At 32.7% G+C, this 17,984-nt stretch overlaps 1 protein-coding gene across 2 annotated transcripts; it reads left to right on the top strand.

Moving 5' to 3' along the window:
* Positions 1-8,324: 8,324 nt before the first annotated feature.
* Positions 8,325-17,353, top strand: LOC122312937 (protein ESSENTIAL FOR POTEXVIRUS ACCUMULATION 1-like). 2 transcript variants are annotated; one of them, XM_043127614.1, is made up of 11 exons: positions 8,325-8,782; positions 9,566-9,628; positions 9,762-9,835; positions 11,526-12,380; positions 12,483-12,576; positions 12,680-12,841; positions 12,971-13,726; positions 13,879-16,047; positions 16,153-16,225; positions 16,601-16,743; positions 16,816-17,353. In XM_043127614.1, the coding sequence occupies exons 1-11, from the start codon at positions 8,707-8,709 to the stop codon at positions 17,112-17,114; spliced, it is 4,764 nt and encodes a 1,587-aa protein (XP_042983548.1). In that variant the 5' UTR covers positions 8,325-8,706; the 3' UTR covers positions 17,115-17,353. The 2 variants fall into 2 exon arrangements, with proteins under 2 accessions (XP_042983548.1, XP_042983547.1); XM_043127613.1 differs by having other exon boundaries at positions 12,968-13,726.
* The last annotated feature ends 631 nt before the right edge of the window (positions 17,354-17,984 follow it).

Raw genomic sequence — 17,984 nt, 5'->3', positions numbered from 1 at the left:
TTAAAAAAATCGATAGAATTCAAAATCGATTTGCGCATTCAGTAGCGCAGTGGGCAGTTTGGTAGCATTCATATAGTTTGTATTCCAACTTGTATTTTGTATATTGACAATATGACAGACCCTCCTTATGATTTGTAATTTCTTCTCCTATATATATATAAATACAAGCTTGCTTAGAAAAAAAAAAAACGTGCAAGCGTGGTAAATAGAGGCCAAGAGCACGTCATGCGTTGTCTTGCAACTCTATTTTATAAGAGGATAATGCTAGGGTCATCGAGAGATGCACTTTTATTTCTTGTGTTTTCAAAAAAATTTTACACCCCTTTAAGCATTTTGTTAAAATTAAAAAAGTATATAAATACATTAAAATACTCATTTAACCATTAAGTAAAAAAAATATTAAGTAAATTTTCTCGGTATCTACTCTCAATAAGACAAGCATTTTTCTTATATAAAAAACATTCTGATATAATTGTAATATAGTTGTGAAAAAAATTTATATCTTTATATTGCATGATCGCTAATTAATTTAGACATCATAGATAAATGAATAATTCTATTTATTATCTTCACACGTATAACACATACAACACTTATTTTAATTTTTTTTTCATTTTTTCTATAATAAGTATATGATGTATGAATGATAAGTATAACAATTTAATTAGTTTAACAAAAATAAAATAAAATGATAAAAAATAAAAAATAATTTTAAAATATATAAAATGTGTGGTGTAGGATGATGAGTAATATCCTTCTACAAAAATATGTGTAATTAAAATTTGCAATGATGAATGATGTCATATATAGAAACGATAGCATGTATACTGAGTTGTAACATACATATAACTTTTTACTTCTCTTTTAAATAGATGGTAGTTATGTAAAATTTGAAAGTCAAATAAAAAAATACTCTAGAAGTCATGTTGAATATTGGGTGTAATGGGAACTAAGAAAACTGATGAGATGGCTACATTACAAGGCCGCTTTAACTCAACAACTAGAGTTGTTAATTCCAGTTTCTTTTGCCCTCTCGAACAGTTAATATTATCTAGGTGTCAGGTGATTAGTTTCTAAGCATAATAAAGTCAAATTGAATGAATTTGGACTATTTGGCTTTGCTCGGTTGGAGATATGGTTTAGATAGTGAATTGAATTGAGATAGAAGTTAAAAGTTAAATAAAATATTATTAAAATATTATTTTTTTAATATTATTATTATTTTAGAATTTGAAAAGTTGAATTGTTTATTATATTTTGTGTTAGAAGTTATAAGTTTTAATGATTAGATTAGATGAGTCGAGATGGATTAATAAACTAAATGCAGTTCAAACATAAAATTCTCATATCATCTCATCATATCATTACAACTTTATCAAATTGTCATACAAAATATAATACGTAATTCAATTCTTTTAAATTTCAAAATAATAATAATATTAAAATATAATATTTTAAACTTTCATTTAAAACTAAAAATTATCATTTCACTCTCTAAACCTAACACCCACCAACATGTTAATTAATAATTTGGCTTTAAAATAAAAAATCATATTTGAATTTACTCTTATAAAATCTTTTTATAGATATAGCATTTCTCAAAATTAAAGTAAGAAATGTATAGAAAATGACAAAATAACCCATGGCATGCATATATGACTAGGATGGATGGCTTTTGATTACCATCAAACACGTATGTGAGTCCTTATCATTTTAATTATTGATTTAGTCTATGATTCTAATTTTTTCTATTATCAATACACTTTAGTCAATATGAATCCTTTTAGACGGCTTTATTAACTATATATAATATAGTTTCAATATTGATGCTTATCAGCAAAAACCACGGGAATGGACCGCTCGACCTTTCTACACCAAGCTTGAACATATAATTTCCCTGTCACTGGCACGCACGCTTACTGCCATGTATGACCTTGGCCGATGAGGTTAGCGCTCAGCTGACCATTTCATAAATTAATCCAATTCGGCAAGGAGTTGTCCAACTACTTGTAACTACAGTTACGTACTTGTGTTATTTTTTAAATTATTGTTTTTAGAAATATAATAATAGCTGGTCACATACCAGTTTTGAAAACCATGGGCATTGATGTCCTCGCCAAATGGTGCTAGAGTTTGTTTAATTAAAAAATTTTCTCACTATCTTTTCATCGTTCTTTTATCATATATTAAATCACGGACAATGCTAGGGAGCGTCAAGCACGTATCACTGGACGTGTCCTTGGTGTATTTGATATTTTTTCATTTTTTTAAACATTTTTTAACATCCTTAATTATTAAGAAAAAAAATATAAAACTTTACTAATAGTCATTTATTTAAATATTAAAACAATTAAAATATCCGAACATAATTTTGAGAGAGTCAAGTATCATTTTTCGTATATTTTTGAATAATAAATAATAGATAAAAAATAATTTTCAATAATTTAATATCACATTAGAAGCAAGGATGTATGTTGGGTCGTGTGCGGCCCCACTAGCACTACAAAACTTCGGGCATTCGCGTTAGATTTTTTATAAAATTTCTTATAATTTAGTTAAAAATTATATTTTTTAAAATTTGTTTTTAAATTTTATTCATCTTTTAAAAATTTTATCTATTTTATTAAAATAATATTTCTCTATTATTTATTTATTATTATTTTTTCTTATTTCTATTTACAAACTTAACTATTCAAAATTTTTTCTTATGTTTCGAACTATTACTCTAATAAATATTTTAAACAAAAATTTAAATTATTTTTTTGTGGGTATGATAATATTTTTAAAATTAACTTTTTATATTTTCGTAATTATTTAAATTATTTTTAAAATTATTATTTAAAACTATAACAAATATGAATATGATAAAAAAATATAGATGATTAGAAGTTGATGAGTAGGATAGAAAGTATAAATGATTAAAATAATATATTGATAAAAACTAATTTGTGGATGAACAGTAGTTCCCTTGTACATCCTCTATAATATAGGAAATCACTATACATCTTCTAAATACTTTTCTTAAAATGAAAATTTGGATGTATAGATAATTTTGATGAAATGTCTAATTTTTTTTTTTAAATTATAAGAAAAAAATACATATGCAATACGGGTTAGGAATGCTTTAGAGCATCATCATCCGGTTCCCCAAATCACTAAATTCTTCATAATTTGAGATTTATTTTGAGGTTTTGATCAAAATACCCCTCACATCCGAATCCCTATTTTAGAAAAAATGTTTAGGAAATAAACAGTAAGTCTCCATATTTGGAGACTTACTATTCATTCTCTAAATTATTTTTATCAATATTTTATTCTAATATATAAAATAAATAATTTTTCAATCATCTACACTTTCTCTCATACTCATATTTATTATAGTTTTAAATAATAATTTTAAAAATAATTTAATTAATTATGAAAAAATAAAAAAATTAATTTTAAAAATATTATCATATTCACAAAAAAATAATTTAAATTTTTGTTTAAAATATTCACTAGAGTAATAGTTCAAAAAATAAGAAAAAATATTGAGTAGTTAAATTTGTAAATAAAAGTGAAATAAAAAAGTAATAAAAAAAGAATAGAAAAATATTATTTAATAGAATAGAGATAGGGATTGGGAATGAGATATAGGAGGTTTTTGAAGATGAATAAAATTTAAAAAAAAAATTAAGAAAAGATGATTTTGAGTTAAATTATAAGAATAAGGATAAAGAAAATGATGAAAATGCTTTAAGTGTTCTTGAAAAGGGAACGGTTGCTTATCACTTTACACATTTAAAAAAAAAAAATCAAATTTAAGAAAGTAATGATGGAATAGGAAATTATATTCGATCAAATGGTCAGATCTCCATGATATCATTCTCTGAAATTTTGCTTCAAATTAAAAGAATATATTTTTAAACAATATATATTCCACCTAATATTCATCAATAGATGGAATAGGAAATTCCAGAAGTCGCCTTTGGGGAAGTCTATTTTGCCAGGGGAAAAATAAATAAATTTTGATTAGACTTTAGATGGAACTTTTTAATGAAAAGACCATTGAAATAACAAATGAAATCAATTGCGTTCATACATCATTCTTTTATAATTTTTTGAGAAAATTGATGTATATCTTATTATGTCTAATAATCTAATTTTGAAAATAATAATAATAATCATCTCCCTAAAGAGAGTTTAGGTCATTTCAAAAATAATTCACAGGCCATCACACATTCTGAAATCTATTAGGATTGATTTAAACTGATTTAAACTGTAATCTATCTTTTTTTTGTATCTATCTCATTACTTTATTTTTTTATTATTAATTAAAATAAAAAAAAGAGTTCGTATTTTAGACGTTTGTCTGTAGGTGTTGATTCATCTCTTTTTATGAAGGGTAGAGTTGAGTCTCTATTTAGACAAAAAATATTATCTCTTGAATATTTATCTATAAAAAATATTAGTAATAGTAAAGACCAGACTAGTCATAAAAAAAATTAATATACTAATGGAGCTATAAATGCATTATTTTGATTTATAATTTCATGTTTGATATTGGAACATAAAAAAATAAAAAAATTAAATTATCGGGTCCCCTCAAAATATATTATCTTGTTGTAATTATTTTAATTTATAATACAATACGATTCAATGTTGTTGTATTTTGTTATTATTTTTAATTAAATGGGATAAAATAATTAAAAAGAAGGATATATCTTGAGTGAAGTCATAAAATACTATCAAACATGTCATTAGTTCTACCATATGAGACTATACAAGAAAGGGTTTTACTTTGGGCTCCCCCAAAGGCCCAACAAACTTTCAATATCTTAAAAAGTAGAATTATGTCACATCATATGTTATACATAATTTTTTTTATTTTTATTTTTATTTTTCTCTCTTATTAAATGTGTGATTTATGGATAATATATAGAAGAACTCAATTAGTTTAAAAAGATAAAATTAAAAATATTTTTCAAAAAATAAAATAAATATAATATGTAATGTGCAGAAATAATAAATTGCAAAGCTCTAAAAAGTAATATAAACTCAATTGACATGATTAGTACTATTTAACAATGAACATCTCGAATCTTATCATTTTTAGTTAATAATTAGTATAATAGAATTTAAATGACTATAGTGAACATCTCGAATCTTATCATTTTTAATTAATAATTAATATAATACAATTTAAATGACTATAGTATCGATTATTTTTAAATAAAAATTACTTAGAAATGCAACATTAGTTATTTTTGTTTTTTTTGATGGAGCAACATTAGTTATTGAAGTGATACGAGATGAAAGAAAAAGATAAAGCCTTATAATGAATAATCAATCGGTCAGAAAATGATAATGGAGATAGATAAGGGGATCATGTCCCACCTAGGTCCAAGTAAACATTGTGCCGCCGCATTTGTCTCTAGGCCTCTGGTAATTTGCTTCCAGGCCTAAGTCGCGGTCTTTATGTGTGCAGCTATGTCAAAAATTTTATATACAGATAATTTTAAAATTTTGTTACGTGTAAATAAAGTTATATATTAATTTATATATTAATATTTATTATTATATTTTTAAAAAAATTTATTTTTTAATCAATCATATTAAATTAGTATATATATTAATACGTAATTATATTTATAATTAGATTTTTTCTTAATTTTATGTATTTTTTATGCATTATGTTAATATAATTAATTGTATCATTTTTAATATAAATAATTATTTTAGTCAATTATATTAATAAAATATATATAAAATATGTAAAATTAATTATATGTAGCAGAACTCCACATCATATTTCTTTGTGCAATTTATATGTAATTTGTTATTTTTGTCATTATATTTATATATATATATTGTTGAACTCTAGATTTCAAGTTTTGTGTATTTATATATTTACACATGGATTTTGATGATAATAAATGAATTTAAAAAATAAAGAAGTTTCAAGCTCAAGTTGTCTACACAATGGAGTCAAGCACATCAAGGAAACAAGCACGAGCAAGAATGGAACAAGTTCACATTAAAATTATAGAGTAATGTTATAAATCTCTTCAAAATTCAAAATTAGGATTAATGCTCAAAATTAATATTTTATCATAAAGCATTAAAATACATTTTTCACATGTGCATTAATATTTTTGAAAATTAAATTTGAAAATTTTGAAAGATGATTGATTGTCATCTTTTACATGTGCATGCCTTGATTAAAGGGTTGAACTTTGAAAATATTAAAGATGATTGATTGTCATCTTTCACATGTATATGTTTTATTTGAATATTTTCAAAAGTGATTGATACTTTTTTGGACTTATACAAAAGGTATATGATTTTGTTTGAAAATTTTGAAAAGTAAAGTGTGCTCATTTTGTCATATGCAAAAAGTAAAAGATTAGGTTTGAATTTTTTGAAAAGGAAAGTGTGCTCATTTTGTCATATGCCAAAAGTAAAAGATTAGGTTTGATTTTTTTAAAAAATGAATGATGTTGTTTTTGACAATTGAAAAAGAAGAACCTTTTATTTGAATTTTTTGAAAAAGTGAATGATGTTGTCTTTGACATGTGAATCTTTTTAAATTTGAATATGAAGTCTCATATGCCTATAAATAGATCATTTGAGAGCTTCACATTTACAACACCAATAGCATACAACATTCATTCAAAACTTTCATTCTCTCTTCTCTAAACATTGAGCCTTAATCCTTGTTCATTTTGAGAGATATAGTTTGCGCTGTATTGTTCTTATTTCACTCATTGAGGAGTATTTTCTGATCACTACCCACTATCAACTTTTGTATCAGAAAAAGGGTGTGTATAACCTTTGTGCGTGTAGAAAGTATTCTACATGGGGAATAGTTGAATCACCACGTGTAAGGTGATTGCAAGTGTAGAGGGTGTTCTACACGGATCCTTTGTAGCGGTGTTGTTCAAATGTGTAATAGGTTTCTATCTCCACCTGAAGGAGGTTGAATAGTGAATTTGGGAATCCTCAAGAGGTAGCTTAAGGCGAGGACGTAGGCAGTGGGGCCGAACCTCGTTAACATACTGAGTTTGCTTCTCTCTTACCCTTACTCTTTATATTTATTGTTATTTCATATTTTGTTTATATTTTATATTATATATTTGATTTATAATTGTTATTTTTTTAATACAACTCAATTCACCCCCCTCTTGTGTTAGTCATCTGGGCAACATATATATATATTTAAACATTAAGATATAAGAATAAAAATGATAGATTACATATTGATAAGGTGGATGTGTATAGTGTAAGCTTTTTTTTTTTTTTTAATTTTTTTTTTATAGCATTTCTCTTATCTATATAGTATGGGAAGTGATATTGTATTACTTTGCAGTGGTGCTATTTAAAAACTTTTATATCACATATTATTTGATTTGTAACTATTTATATCTTTTGGTATAGATAATGTATATTGTACATCATTTACATGATAAGATTTAATTTATAATATAATTAATTTTATTTTATAAACTAAATCATGCCAAAATCAACTGTATATATAATTGTATATAGTATATCATCTATACCAACTTGTAAATAGAATTTTTGTCAAGGAGTATATCAAAACTGTTTATCACTAAGCGGAGTTAATATATCTTAGTTTTGCTATATACAAGTACAGTTGCGTACTAATCTGTGTACCAATACTGATTCATTCATACTTAAAATTTAAATTAACACTGTTTTCAATAAAATCTATTTTTTGATCAATTATATCATATTAGTGCACAGATTAGTGCATAATTGTGTTTGCAATTATATTTTTTCTTTCTTTTTTTGAGCCAATATCTCTATTTTATAATGAGAAACAAATCATTTTATTTTTTCAATTCTTATTTACTGAAAAATAGTGCTGTTCATTTTAAGATTTTACCAAAGTCGGAATTTAAAAAAATAAAATAAAATAGAGGTGTTTTAAATGATGAACAATTAAAAAAGATTTATATTGAAATGTAAAAAAAGAAAAAGAAATGAGGAAGTAAATAAAGCATAAATAAATAAAAATTTATTTAAAAGATGAACAATATCATTACATATAACGAGTTATTATAGTAATTTGTATTTTATAAATTTTTTTATATAACTAAATATAACTCATTTTATAAATAATTCTTCAAATAATTTACATTTTTTATATTACTCATAAACTATTGAAAATGCTCTAAATTCCAATAGAGATCTGAATCCCAATCTTTCTGATTTTAGGCTGAGTTGACCAATAAAATTTTATGAATTCTATTTGGATTTATCGGAACTCTTAGAAAATAAGAAAAACTGAAAATACAAATGTTTAAAAATCAAAACTTGCTGAAGTCATTCTACTTGATCGGTTTTGTTTTGGCTCTTCTGACCACCACCCAAACGCGCCCGGCTCTCACCCTTTGCCTCTCTCTCTCTCTGCAAGTGTTCTCTGTAGCTGTTTTCGAAACCCTAGATTCCCCCAACCTCCTGAATCCCCAATTACCTTAGCAACTATCCTTTGTACCTCCCTCCCTTTCTCGATCGCGGGCTCTCTCTCTCTCTCTCTCTCTCTCTCTCGCTGTATCTTCGGAACTCCAATCCAGTGTGTGGGTGGTTGTTTGTCTACTTTGATTAGATCCTCCCTCCCTCCCTCTCTCTCTCTCTCTCTCTCTCTCTCTCTCTCTCGCGCGCGCGCGCGCTCGATCAATCTGGTTACGCATTAAACTTTCCATGGGGGAAGGCAAGCTCGATCTACCGGACGATCTCATCTCATCCAAGCCGTCCGATCACTCCTGTACCTCCAAAGGTGCTTCCCCGCTCTTCCTCTCCCCTTACTCATTTATCTTCATTCACATTTACTGTCTCGATGTTTTTACCAGTTCCGATTCGTTTAGCTGATTCCAAATAGAAAAAAAAAAGGCTGTAGTTGATGGTTTGGTACATTTGGATTCGACGCGAGGTTAGGCGTAAGGCGTTATTGATCGTGAGCCTCCTAGTTTGCGGTGGACTAGTTCATTTTCCGTTATTGAATAGTCAACTTCGTCAATTAGGGTTTCTGACATCATCAGCAAATAGCGTTTCTGATTTTCATTTCCATTTATTGGTCCTAATACAGATCAAATTGTTTTAATTTTTTAAGGTTGGTTGGAAGTCATTTATCGGTTGATTGAATTACGAGTTTATAACTTGTTAGTAAATTGATTAATAATTTCCAAACATCGCAGTCTTTAGAGTTCAATCATCAATGAGTTATTTGTAATTATACCGTTGGTTTCAGTTAGTTTTTTGTTCCATTATTTTGTTTTAGAATTGAGGGATTTATATGACTTTAGGGTTGTTCTGATTTTTGGATTAAGATAGTTTTCTGCGTATTGAAGTTCATGAGTAGACAGGAATGACATTGGTTTTTATGATTGAGATTTGGTGGACTGTGAGGTTGGCTAATTTAAGAACTTAGCAATTTATCTTAAATCTTTTGGAAGCACTGAAGATTTTGGTTCAGTGCTTGGAGCATTCTGTGTTCAAATGTGCTATTTATATTTCAGGAAAAAATCGTAACATATAATTTTTGTGTTTCCATCTTTTCCAGGGGAAGCTTCTGGAGGGAATGGGGAGGAAAAGGGGCTTATGGGGTTCCTTGATGTGTCAAAAGGTATTGAGGCTGAATTGGATTTATTTTGTTGCCAAAATGATGACCTATGGAGTCATTTCCCTTGTACTTGCTATAGTTTTTGCTCCTGTTTTTTATCTGATGTAGTGTATGTTGTTAATTTCTGTTGTTGCAGATCAAGTGGCATCGGAAAGCAGCATACCTCTGTCTCCCCAGTGGCTTTATGCCAAACCAACTGAGCCTAAAATGGTATAATCTGCCTTCCTAGGAAACATAGTTTCATTTCTTTTCCTTTTCTCTTAGTGTTTGAAGTAAGACTGATGTGGATGTACCTTTACATATATTGTATCAAGATGATTTTTTATATTGGAAATACAATTGGTATCTTGATTATAAACCACTCATAAAAAATCTTTACTGCAAACTTGTCACCATCTAAATTAAATTTCTATTTGGCTTTTAAAATTTCTTAGATTTCTTGTTAGACTAAAACATTTTTTTATAATATTTAATTAAAAAATGCAAAAGACCTCTCCCAAGTACACAGTTTGCTATTTTCTCAATTGAATTGTGCGCTCGATGATTTTCTTTTTGGGAGTTTGTGTTATACAGAAAGTTCTGTCTTTTTATATATATTTTTTTGCTACTTGGAGCATGCATTCCTTCTCTGGTACCATATTATTTTGTATTTTTTCTGTTTAAGTGATTCAGGCATATGTTACATGCATGCATACTGTTTTTACTAGACTAGTATACATTTCAAAAGGGAGTCTAGCTTCTTGCAGCAGTAGTCAGAGGGGCGTGTATGCATTGTCTTGACGTCCCTATTATACTTTAGATTATATTTGAGTGTATGACTATTCCAATAATTTAAACCTAGACCACAAGGCCGCTGTCAACATAGAGATAATGCAGGAGTAAAAATTCTGAAATTCAAGAGGTGCGGGACTCTGGATACACATCTTTGTGCACATTCTTGGCAGTAGCTATCCTTTTTGTACATCATTTATCTATTATGAATAACAGGAGAAGAATGAAAAAACTAGTGGCAGTACAGGTGCTTGCTTTATCTTATCAACTAAAAAGGAAGAAGTCAGGTTAAAAATTGATATTTTATAGGTTCATAATCATTGATGGCTGTATTTACTAGTCATTTTATACTATTTTTATTCATGAGCAAGGCCAGCACCAATAAGGATAAAGGGAGGGAGAGTCATTTGAGATGGTTCATGCAAGTGCATCAGAGGCTTGCAAATGTGCTAGTTTGAAAGAGTGATATCATTATCTGGCAAAAAAAGGATACGCGTTTAAATTATATGGAAATACATGGTTGTTCAATAGATTATAGGGGAGGATATACTGCTATCCATGTAGCTGACCCCAATTAGTTGGTATTGAGGCTCATGACTTGAGCCAATCTCCTTCTCTTCATATACTTCGGGATACTATCGAAGATAACAAGGTGTTATTCATTCTTGTCATGGCATTTGATTTACTTTCAGGAGACAGGTGATGTGCGTAATCTTCTTTCGCGTCAAAACGCTGACCCCCTATTTTGGTATTCTAGCTTGGCGCATAGCCCTTTCTTTAGTTAGTACGATAACTTTCTTCTTTATTTTCTGTTGGGAAGGCTACCGATACTCCATGCCAGGGGGCTCTACCTTCTTTGATATTGTTACTTGCTCATTCTATACCATTGCTACTTATACAATGTTCATTTTTAAGAAGTGGAGTTCATATTAGTATTTTATGTATCGGAATAAGTTGAGGTTAGATAATGAGTAATATGTTCAGCTTCTAATTATCTGTCATGAATTCTAATTATGTTACTTTTTATTATCTTCACGCTATGACAATATGACCATTCTCATACCGAGATTCATAGTGAATTAGCAGTATCACAATGGTAATGCATTTAGTGCTTTCTCGTATATGACAGGAAATGCGTGCTCCAACTTCTGCGTCTCTTGGAAACTCAACTGACCTCAATCCGAAAGAGGGTTGGCGTTTGGATGGATCAGAGGACAGGAAAGATTGGAGAAAGACTGCCACTGACAGTGAAAGTAGCCGTCGCTGGCGTGAAGAGGAAAGAGAAACTAGCTTACTCGGTGGCAGAAGAGATCGTAGGAAGGCAGAACGCCGTGCTGAAAATGTCTCAATCAGAGAAGCAGGTGAGAGTAGAGCATTGCCTACCTCTGATCGGTGGCATGATGGTCGTAATTCTGGGCATGAAACACGTCGTGATAGCAAATGGTCATCTAGATGGGGCCCTGAAGACAAAGATAAGGATTCCCGAACTGAGAAGAGGACAGATGTAGAAAAGGAAGATGCTCATAATGACCATCAGCCTTTTGTAAGTAGCAACCGTTCAGCTTCCGAGCGTGACTCAGATTCTCGTGATAAATGGAGGCCACGTCATAGACCGGAGGTTCATTCTGGTGTTTCAAATCCCAACCGTGCTGCACCTGGATTTGGAATTGAGAGAGGACGGACAGAAGGTTCAAACGTGGGATTTACCCTTGGACGAGGAAGGTCAAATGTTATTGGGAGAGGTTCGTCTTCTGGTCCCATTGGTGCAGTTTATTCTGACAGAAGTGAAAGTGTACTTGGGAGACTGAGCAACCCTGTTGGTTCTTTTTTGTACCCAAGAGGAAAGCTTCTTGACATATATCGGAGGCAAAAGCTTGGTCAATCTTTTACTAACATGCCAGATGAGATGGAGGAGGTACCTCCTATTACCCAAGTAGGCGTTGTTGAACCATTGGCTTTTGTCACCCCAGATGCTGATGAGGAGGTAATTATTGCGATTTCTTCTCATTTGATATTTTTGCAGTGACTGAGGAATTATTTTTCCTTGTAATTTGTTAAAATCTATTGTGCCCTACAATGCCAACAGGCCATCCTTGGTGACATATGGAGGGGAAAGATCACAAACAGTGGAATGGTGTACAGTCTGTATAGAAAGGGGAGATCAACTGAGAATTTTACAGGTATTTTCAGCTCAGTTACTTTTGTCATGTATTTATTCTTGGTTTACTTGTAAAAAATGTATTTATTCTTGGTTTAAATCTTGCAAACCGGTTCCTCATTTAGGTGTTGAAGACTTGGACTTGACTGAGCAAAATCAGGGCATCCTACTCGCTGCTCTCAATGAAGAGGTTGTTGATACTTCACAAGAAGCTGCAATGGATGATCCATATCAAACTGATGGTGGTGCGATGTTGAAATATGGCTTGCAGAGAAATATGGTAGATGGTGAGTATCTGTTTACCCGAGCACTTTGACATCCATCAAACCATATTTATACAACTTTACTAGTTAACTCTACTATGAAAGATTTTGAACGCACTTCATTTACTGAGAAATGTGTTAATGATGCAGAAGATAAACTTACTGGAGCAATTCCTCAGTTGGATGATGGATTGGCCCCAAAACTTTCTGAAAGTAATGGTGTCCATGGTGCCACAGAGATTGATGGTGCTCAGCGTGGTGCTTCTCCAATCAATATTGGTGAAAGATGGCAGATGACAGATTCTGACATTAACAAGCATGCTCAGTCTGATGCCAATAAGTTTTCCACTTCATATGGCATCAGATCCAAGCTTCCCGATAATTCAAGTTCTCTCTTTGCTTTGACTTCTCCTGAGCATAATCAAAGTAGCAGCATTGACACAATTGACTTAGAAAGGGTAACTCTGCCTGAGGAGTTAAGTTTGTACTACATTGATCCTCAGGGGGTGATGCAGGGACCATTTGTTGGGGCTGACATTGTTTTATGGTTTGAACAAGGATTTTTTGGGACAGATTTGCCAGTTCGCATGGCAGACGCTCCCGAGGGAACACCTTTTCAAGAATTGGGCAAAGTATTACCTTATCTGAAAGTCAATGATGGATATGCCATTAGCACGAAACCTAACCCAAACTTAGAACATATTGGACCGTCAGATGCTAGTTTACCAGCTCCTGTTTCTGTTTTGGAAAGTAATTCATCTGCTGGAAATGACCTGTGCCAGCCATTGTCCGAGTTTGATAGCATTTCAGCTCAGCATGTTCAGTCAAGAGCATCTGAGCCTGAGGTTACACTGCAACTGCAGCGTTCTGAGGTTCAAAGTTTTCCTAAGTTTGTTACGCAAGAAGAAGGTCCGTTTTCTATTTTTAATGTTTCTGGCAATCTTGATTTTCAATTGTTGTAACAAATTGATTCTCTTCTTTTACTTAGCCCAAAAAAAAAAAATGATTCTTCTCTCTCTCTCTCTCTCTCTTTGTTTTTTTTTTTTTTTTTTTCCTTCCAGAAATTGTATTTCCGGGAAGACCTGGAAACACCGGATATTCTATTGCGAAATCTAGTGGGAGCAATCATCATTCTTCAGAAAATTCATTCGTTCATCCTTCTCTTCCAAACGAGTTGACAGAAACTGGTGTACTAAATCAAAATGATAATAAGTTGCACCCGTTTGGCTTGCTCTGGTCTGAGCTTGAAGATCATACAAAACATGCAAAGTCATCTGTTACATCGAACATGGGAAGGGCTGCTCCATTTGGTGCTATGGCCGATCCAGCTCTTCCTACAGAGACTTGGTCTGATGTTTATAGAAAAAATACACTTCCTGACCCTAGCATGTATCAAGATGCCATGGCTGCTCATCATTTGTCACGCAGGGAGCAGGAATCCAATCATTTTGACTTAGCAGAGCAGCTTATGGCACAGCAATTTCAGCAGCAGCAACTCCAACAGAGAAATCTGCTGTCTCATGCGCACATAAATGAATCGGTTTTAGAACATGTGCCTAGTCAGAATCTTATACACCACCCGCAATTGGCCAATCATTCTGCACCAGATCTGGATCATCTTTTGACACTTCAGTTGCAACAGCAGCGACAGATTCAGCTCCAACAACATCATCAATTGCAGCAACAACAGCAGCTTCATCAACAGCAAAAGCTTTTGCAGGAGCAACAGCAATCTCAAGCCCGGCAGGTGCTTAAACAGTTGTTACGCAATCAATTACATGATCAAGGGCTTGTGCAGTCGCATATTGATTCTTTCAGAGCCAACAGTGTTCTTGATCAGGTTTTATTGGAACAACACCTACACGAACTGCAACAACAGTCTCACCATCCTTTGAGGCATATTGATCCGTCTTTAGAGCAACTTATACAAGCGAAATTCAGTCACATGCCACAACAAGATCATCAGAGAGATTTACTTGAGCTTATACATGTACAGCATGGACAGATGCAGTCACTGGACCAGCAGCTTCTTCAACAAGACCAGCTGCAGGCCAGGCAGTTAATGGGATTGAGGCAGAGGACCGGTATCGAAGGAGAGAGGCATATTGGTTCCATATGGCCACCAGATGAATCTGATCAGTTTCTCAGGAATCATGCTGGTTCTCACAGACCTCATTCTTCAGGGTTTGGCCCATTGGATGTCTATCAGCGGCAACAGAGGCCATCCCATGAGGAGCAGCTGAGTCACCTTGAGCGGAATGTTTCATTGCAGGAGCGCCTTCGGCAAGGGTTTTATGACCCTGGATCCATGTCATTTGAGCGTTCAATGTCTTTGCCTGCCGGTGCTCCAGGGATGAATCTGGATGTTCTAGCTATGGCCCGTGCTCATGGTTTAGATATGCAAGAGCCAAATCCACTTATGCAATCTGCTGCTCAAGCGGGTACATTTTCATCTAGTATCCACCCGCATAATCCCCACCATCCTTTGGTTCCGAATCAATTTCATGTTTCACAATTGGATGCAAATGAGGGCCGCTGGTCTGAGAACAATGAGCAGCTAGAGAATGACTGGAGGATGTCTCGGATTGAACAAATGCATATTAATGCTGAGCGTCAGAAAAGGGAGTCAGAAGCTAAAATGACTTCTAAAGATGCAACTTTATGGATGTCAGATGGATTCGATGATGAGAAGTCAAAAAGATTGTTAATGGAATTGCTCCATCAGAAATCAGGCCTTCAATCTACTGAGCCATTAGATGCAGGCAAGGAAGCAAGGGCGCCATCTGGCCTCTATGCTGGGTCAAGCTCCTCTGATAGTGCATTCAGTCTTCGTATGGACCAAGAAGCTGGTCTGGCTAACTCATTTGCAGTAGGATCTTATGGTTCTCATTCATTTGAACCACTGCAGGATGAGGGGGGCTGCAGCTTGGTCAGCAGTGAAACAATGCCTTTTAGGTCCGATTCTGTTCCCTTGATTGAGGGACAGTCACACTTGGCAGGCATCAATGATGTTGGTCAGGCAATTTACAAAAACTCTAACACAATCGGCAAGTCATCTAGGAGCAATGAGTTTTCAGAGTCTGAGGGGAGGAAGTATGGGCCCCCGAGTGAGGGTATGGTGAAGGGTCCAGTTTTTGAGATTCAAGAAGGTGCGGTGGAGCAAGCTGGTTTGGCTACTCTGGATCATGGGCAGATTTCATTTAATGCCCTTAGCAGGCAATCATCAATTGGTACTGCAAGTAGTTTCATCTCAATTGTTTCATTTTAAGCCATTGTGTTATGCTCGTATTAGAATGATAATGACTCTTCTTTTTCTTTTCTGAATTTGAACTCAGGTGGGAAAGTGGGCTTCTACAATGACAAGATTGGAACTAACAACTCATTTGTGGAGGAAGTTTCCAAGGAGCGGTGAGTTTCCTTTGTGTTTATGTTTTATAAGTTTGCTATTTATTGAAGAAAAAACCCGTTAGCTCTATGCCATGAGAGCTGTACTAAATGACCTGGATAGCCTTAGGGAAATAGTTACAACAGGGCATTTTTAGTACTTTTCAAATGTTATTCTAGGCTTTGAGTATAAATACGGGATGAGGTAAACTGGAGGCAGACCTCACTTTAGGGTGTGACAGACCAATTGTTATTAGGCTTATCGTGATCCGACTCTTGATAGCTGTTAGTTTTCAACTTTGTACTTTTGTATTTCTTATTATGATTGAATCATGCATGACTGAGACATACTTTGCTTTATCTGATTTTCATTTCATTGTCTGGCCTCCCTCTCATCAGGGTGCCTGCTCCATCCAAAGGGTCAGAGAACATTTTGCTGAGACGTCCTCCTGTCTCCCACACTTCCTCCTCACAGGAAGGATTGTCTGAGCTGGTCTCAGACCCAGTTACGAGGGGGAAAATTCCAAGTGGTGTTGCCGACGGTATTGACTTTTCAAATTCGTCTACTCCTTTCTTCTCCTGGTTAAAGTAATTAATTATCTCTAAAACTTCAGGTTCGGACACCATGGCAGCTGGAAAGAAAGACATGCGATTCCGGCGTACTTCATCTTGCGGTGATGCTGATGTTTCAGAGGCATCATTTATAGACATGCTGAAGAGTAATGCGAGGAAGGCAGTGCCAGCAGAGGCTCAGTCAACGGCAGTATATTCGGAGGCAACAGATGGAACGCAAGGGGGACGAAGTGGCAAAAAGAAGGGCAAAAAAGGAAGGCAAATTGATCCTGCTCTCCTTGGTTTCAAAGTCACCAGCAATCGCATCATGATGGGTGAAATTCAACGCATAGAGGATTAGCCCCATTTGATTTGTATATTCTTTTTTCTTTTTCTTTTTGAAAAGTTGTATAGGTTCCAGAGCCCTCGGTTAAGAGCGCCTGCCAGTGGAAATTCTTTCATTCTTACATTACGTATAGTGTAGTGACAGGGTAAGAGTTCTGTACATGAGGTTTATGAAAGAAAATATTCCATTTTATACATTTTGTATACTTTAGGGAAAGCCTGTAGTTGCAGTTTTGGCTGTTTTGTATGTATAAATTATCTCGTCTCATTTTATATAATTATTATAAATATTTATATAAAATATAATAAATATTAAATTTTTTTATATTTTAAAATAAAGTTAATATTAAAAAGTAATATTATAGTAAGATTTTATTCAATTTTTAATAAAGCATCTCATCTTATCTGAATTGTGTAATTAAACGAGATCATAATTGCAGTATCACTTTTTTAAGGCCTTAACTAGGGTTGGGGGCGGGGCTCCACTTAAGGCGGGTGGGCGGTCGCTTGTCCTTGCGGAATGGTAGGTGGTGGATGTCGAGCTAGCTCTTGACCCCATCTTGATTTCTCACCTTTGTTTGGCTCATATATATATATTAGGTAGGAGTAATATGTAAAACACGTTTGTCTAGTTTTATAAAATGATTATTTGTAAAAAATAATATATATTTTATAAAAATGATTGATTTCACTTAATTTAAGGCAATGGAGAAAAGAAAAATATTAGTTTAAAATATCATATAATTTAATACATGTTTATAACATTCGTAATTTTAGCAAAGCTACTTGTGATAAGTTTAATAAAAGTCCAACAAAAATAGTAGTTCAAAATATGTATAGTATGATGTTTATACTATGATTCATTATTTTGTGTCATCCTGTACAA

The sequence above is a fragment of the Carya illinoinensis genome, chromosome 6 (assembly GCF_018687715.1).
Source record: "Carya illinoinensis cultivar Pawnee chromosome 6, C.illinoinensisPawnee_v1, whole genome shotgun sequence".
NCBI classification, from domain to species: domain Eukaryota; kingdom Viridiplantae; phylum Streptophyta; class Magnoliopsida; order Fagales; family Juglandaceae; genus Carya; species Carya illinoinensis.
Note: the sequence above shows the minus strand (reverse complement) of the source record. Positions and strands in the feature narration are given on the sequence as shown.

Bases quoted from the DNA above. Each gene is read 5' to 3' on its own strand.
- LOC122312937 (XM_043127613.1), top strand. From the start codon at position 8,707: ATGGGGGAAGGCAAGCTCGATCTACCGGACGATCTCATCTCATCCAAG. The intron at 8,783-9,565 runs GTGCTTCCCCGC...CATCTTTTCCAG, and splicing joins TCACTCCTGTACCTCCAAAG to GGGAAGCTTCTGGAGGGAAT. The intron at 13,727-13,878 runs GTCCGTTTTCTA...TTTTCCTTCCAG, and splicing joins GTTTGTTACGCAAGAAGAAG to AAATTGTATTTCCGGGAAGA.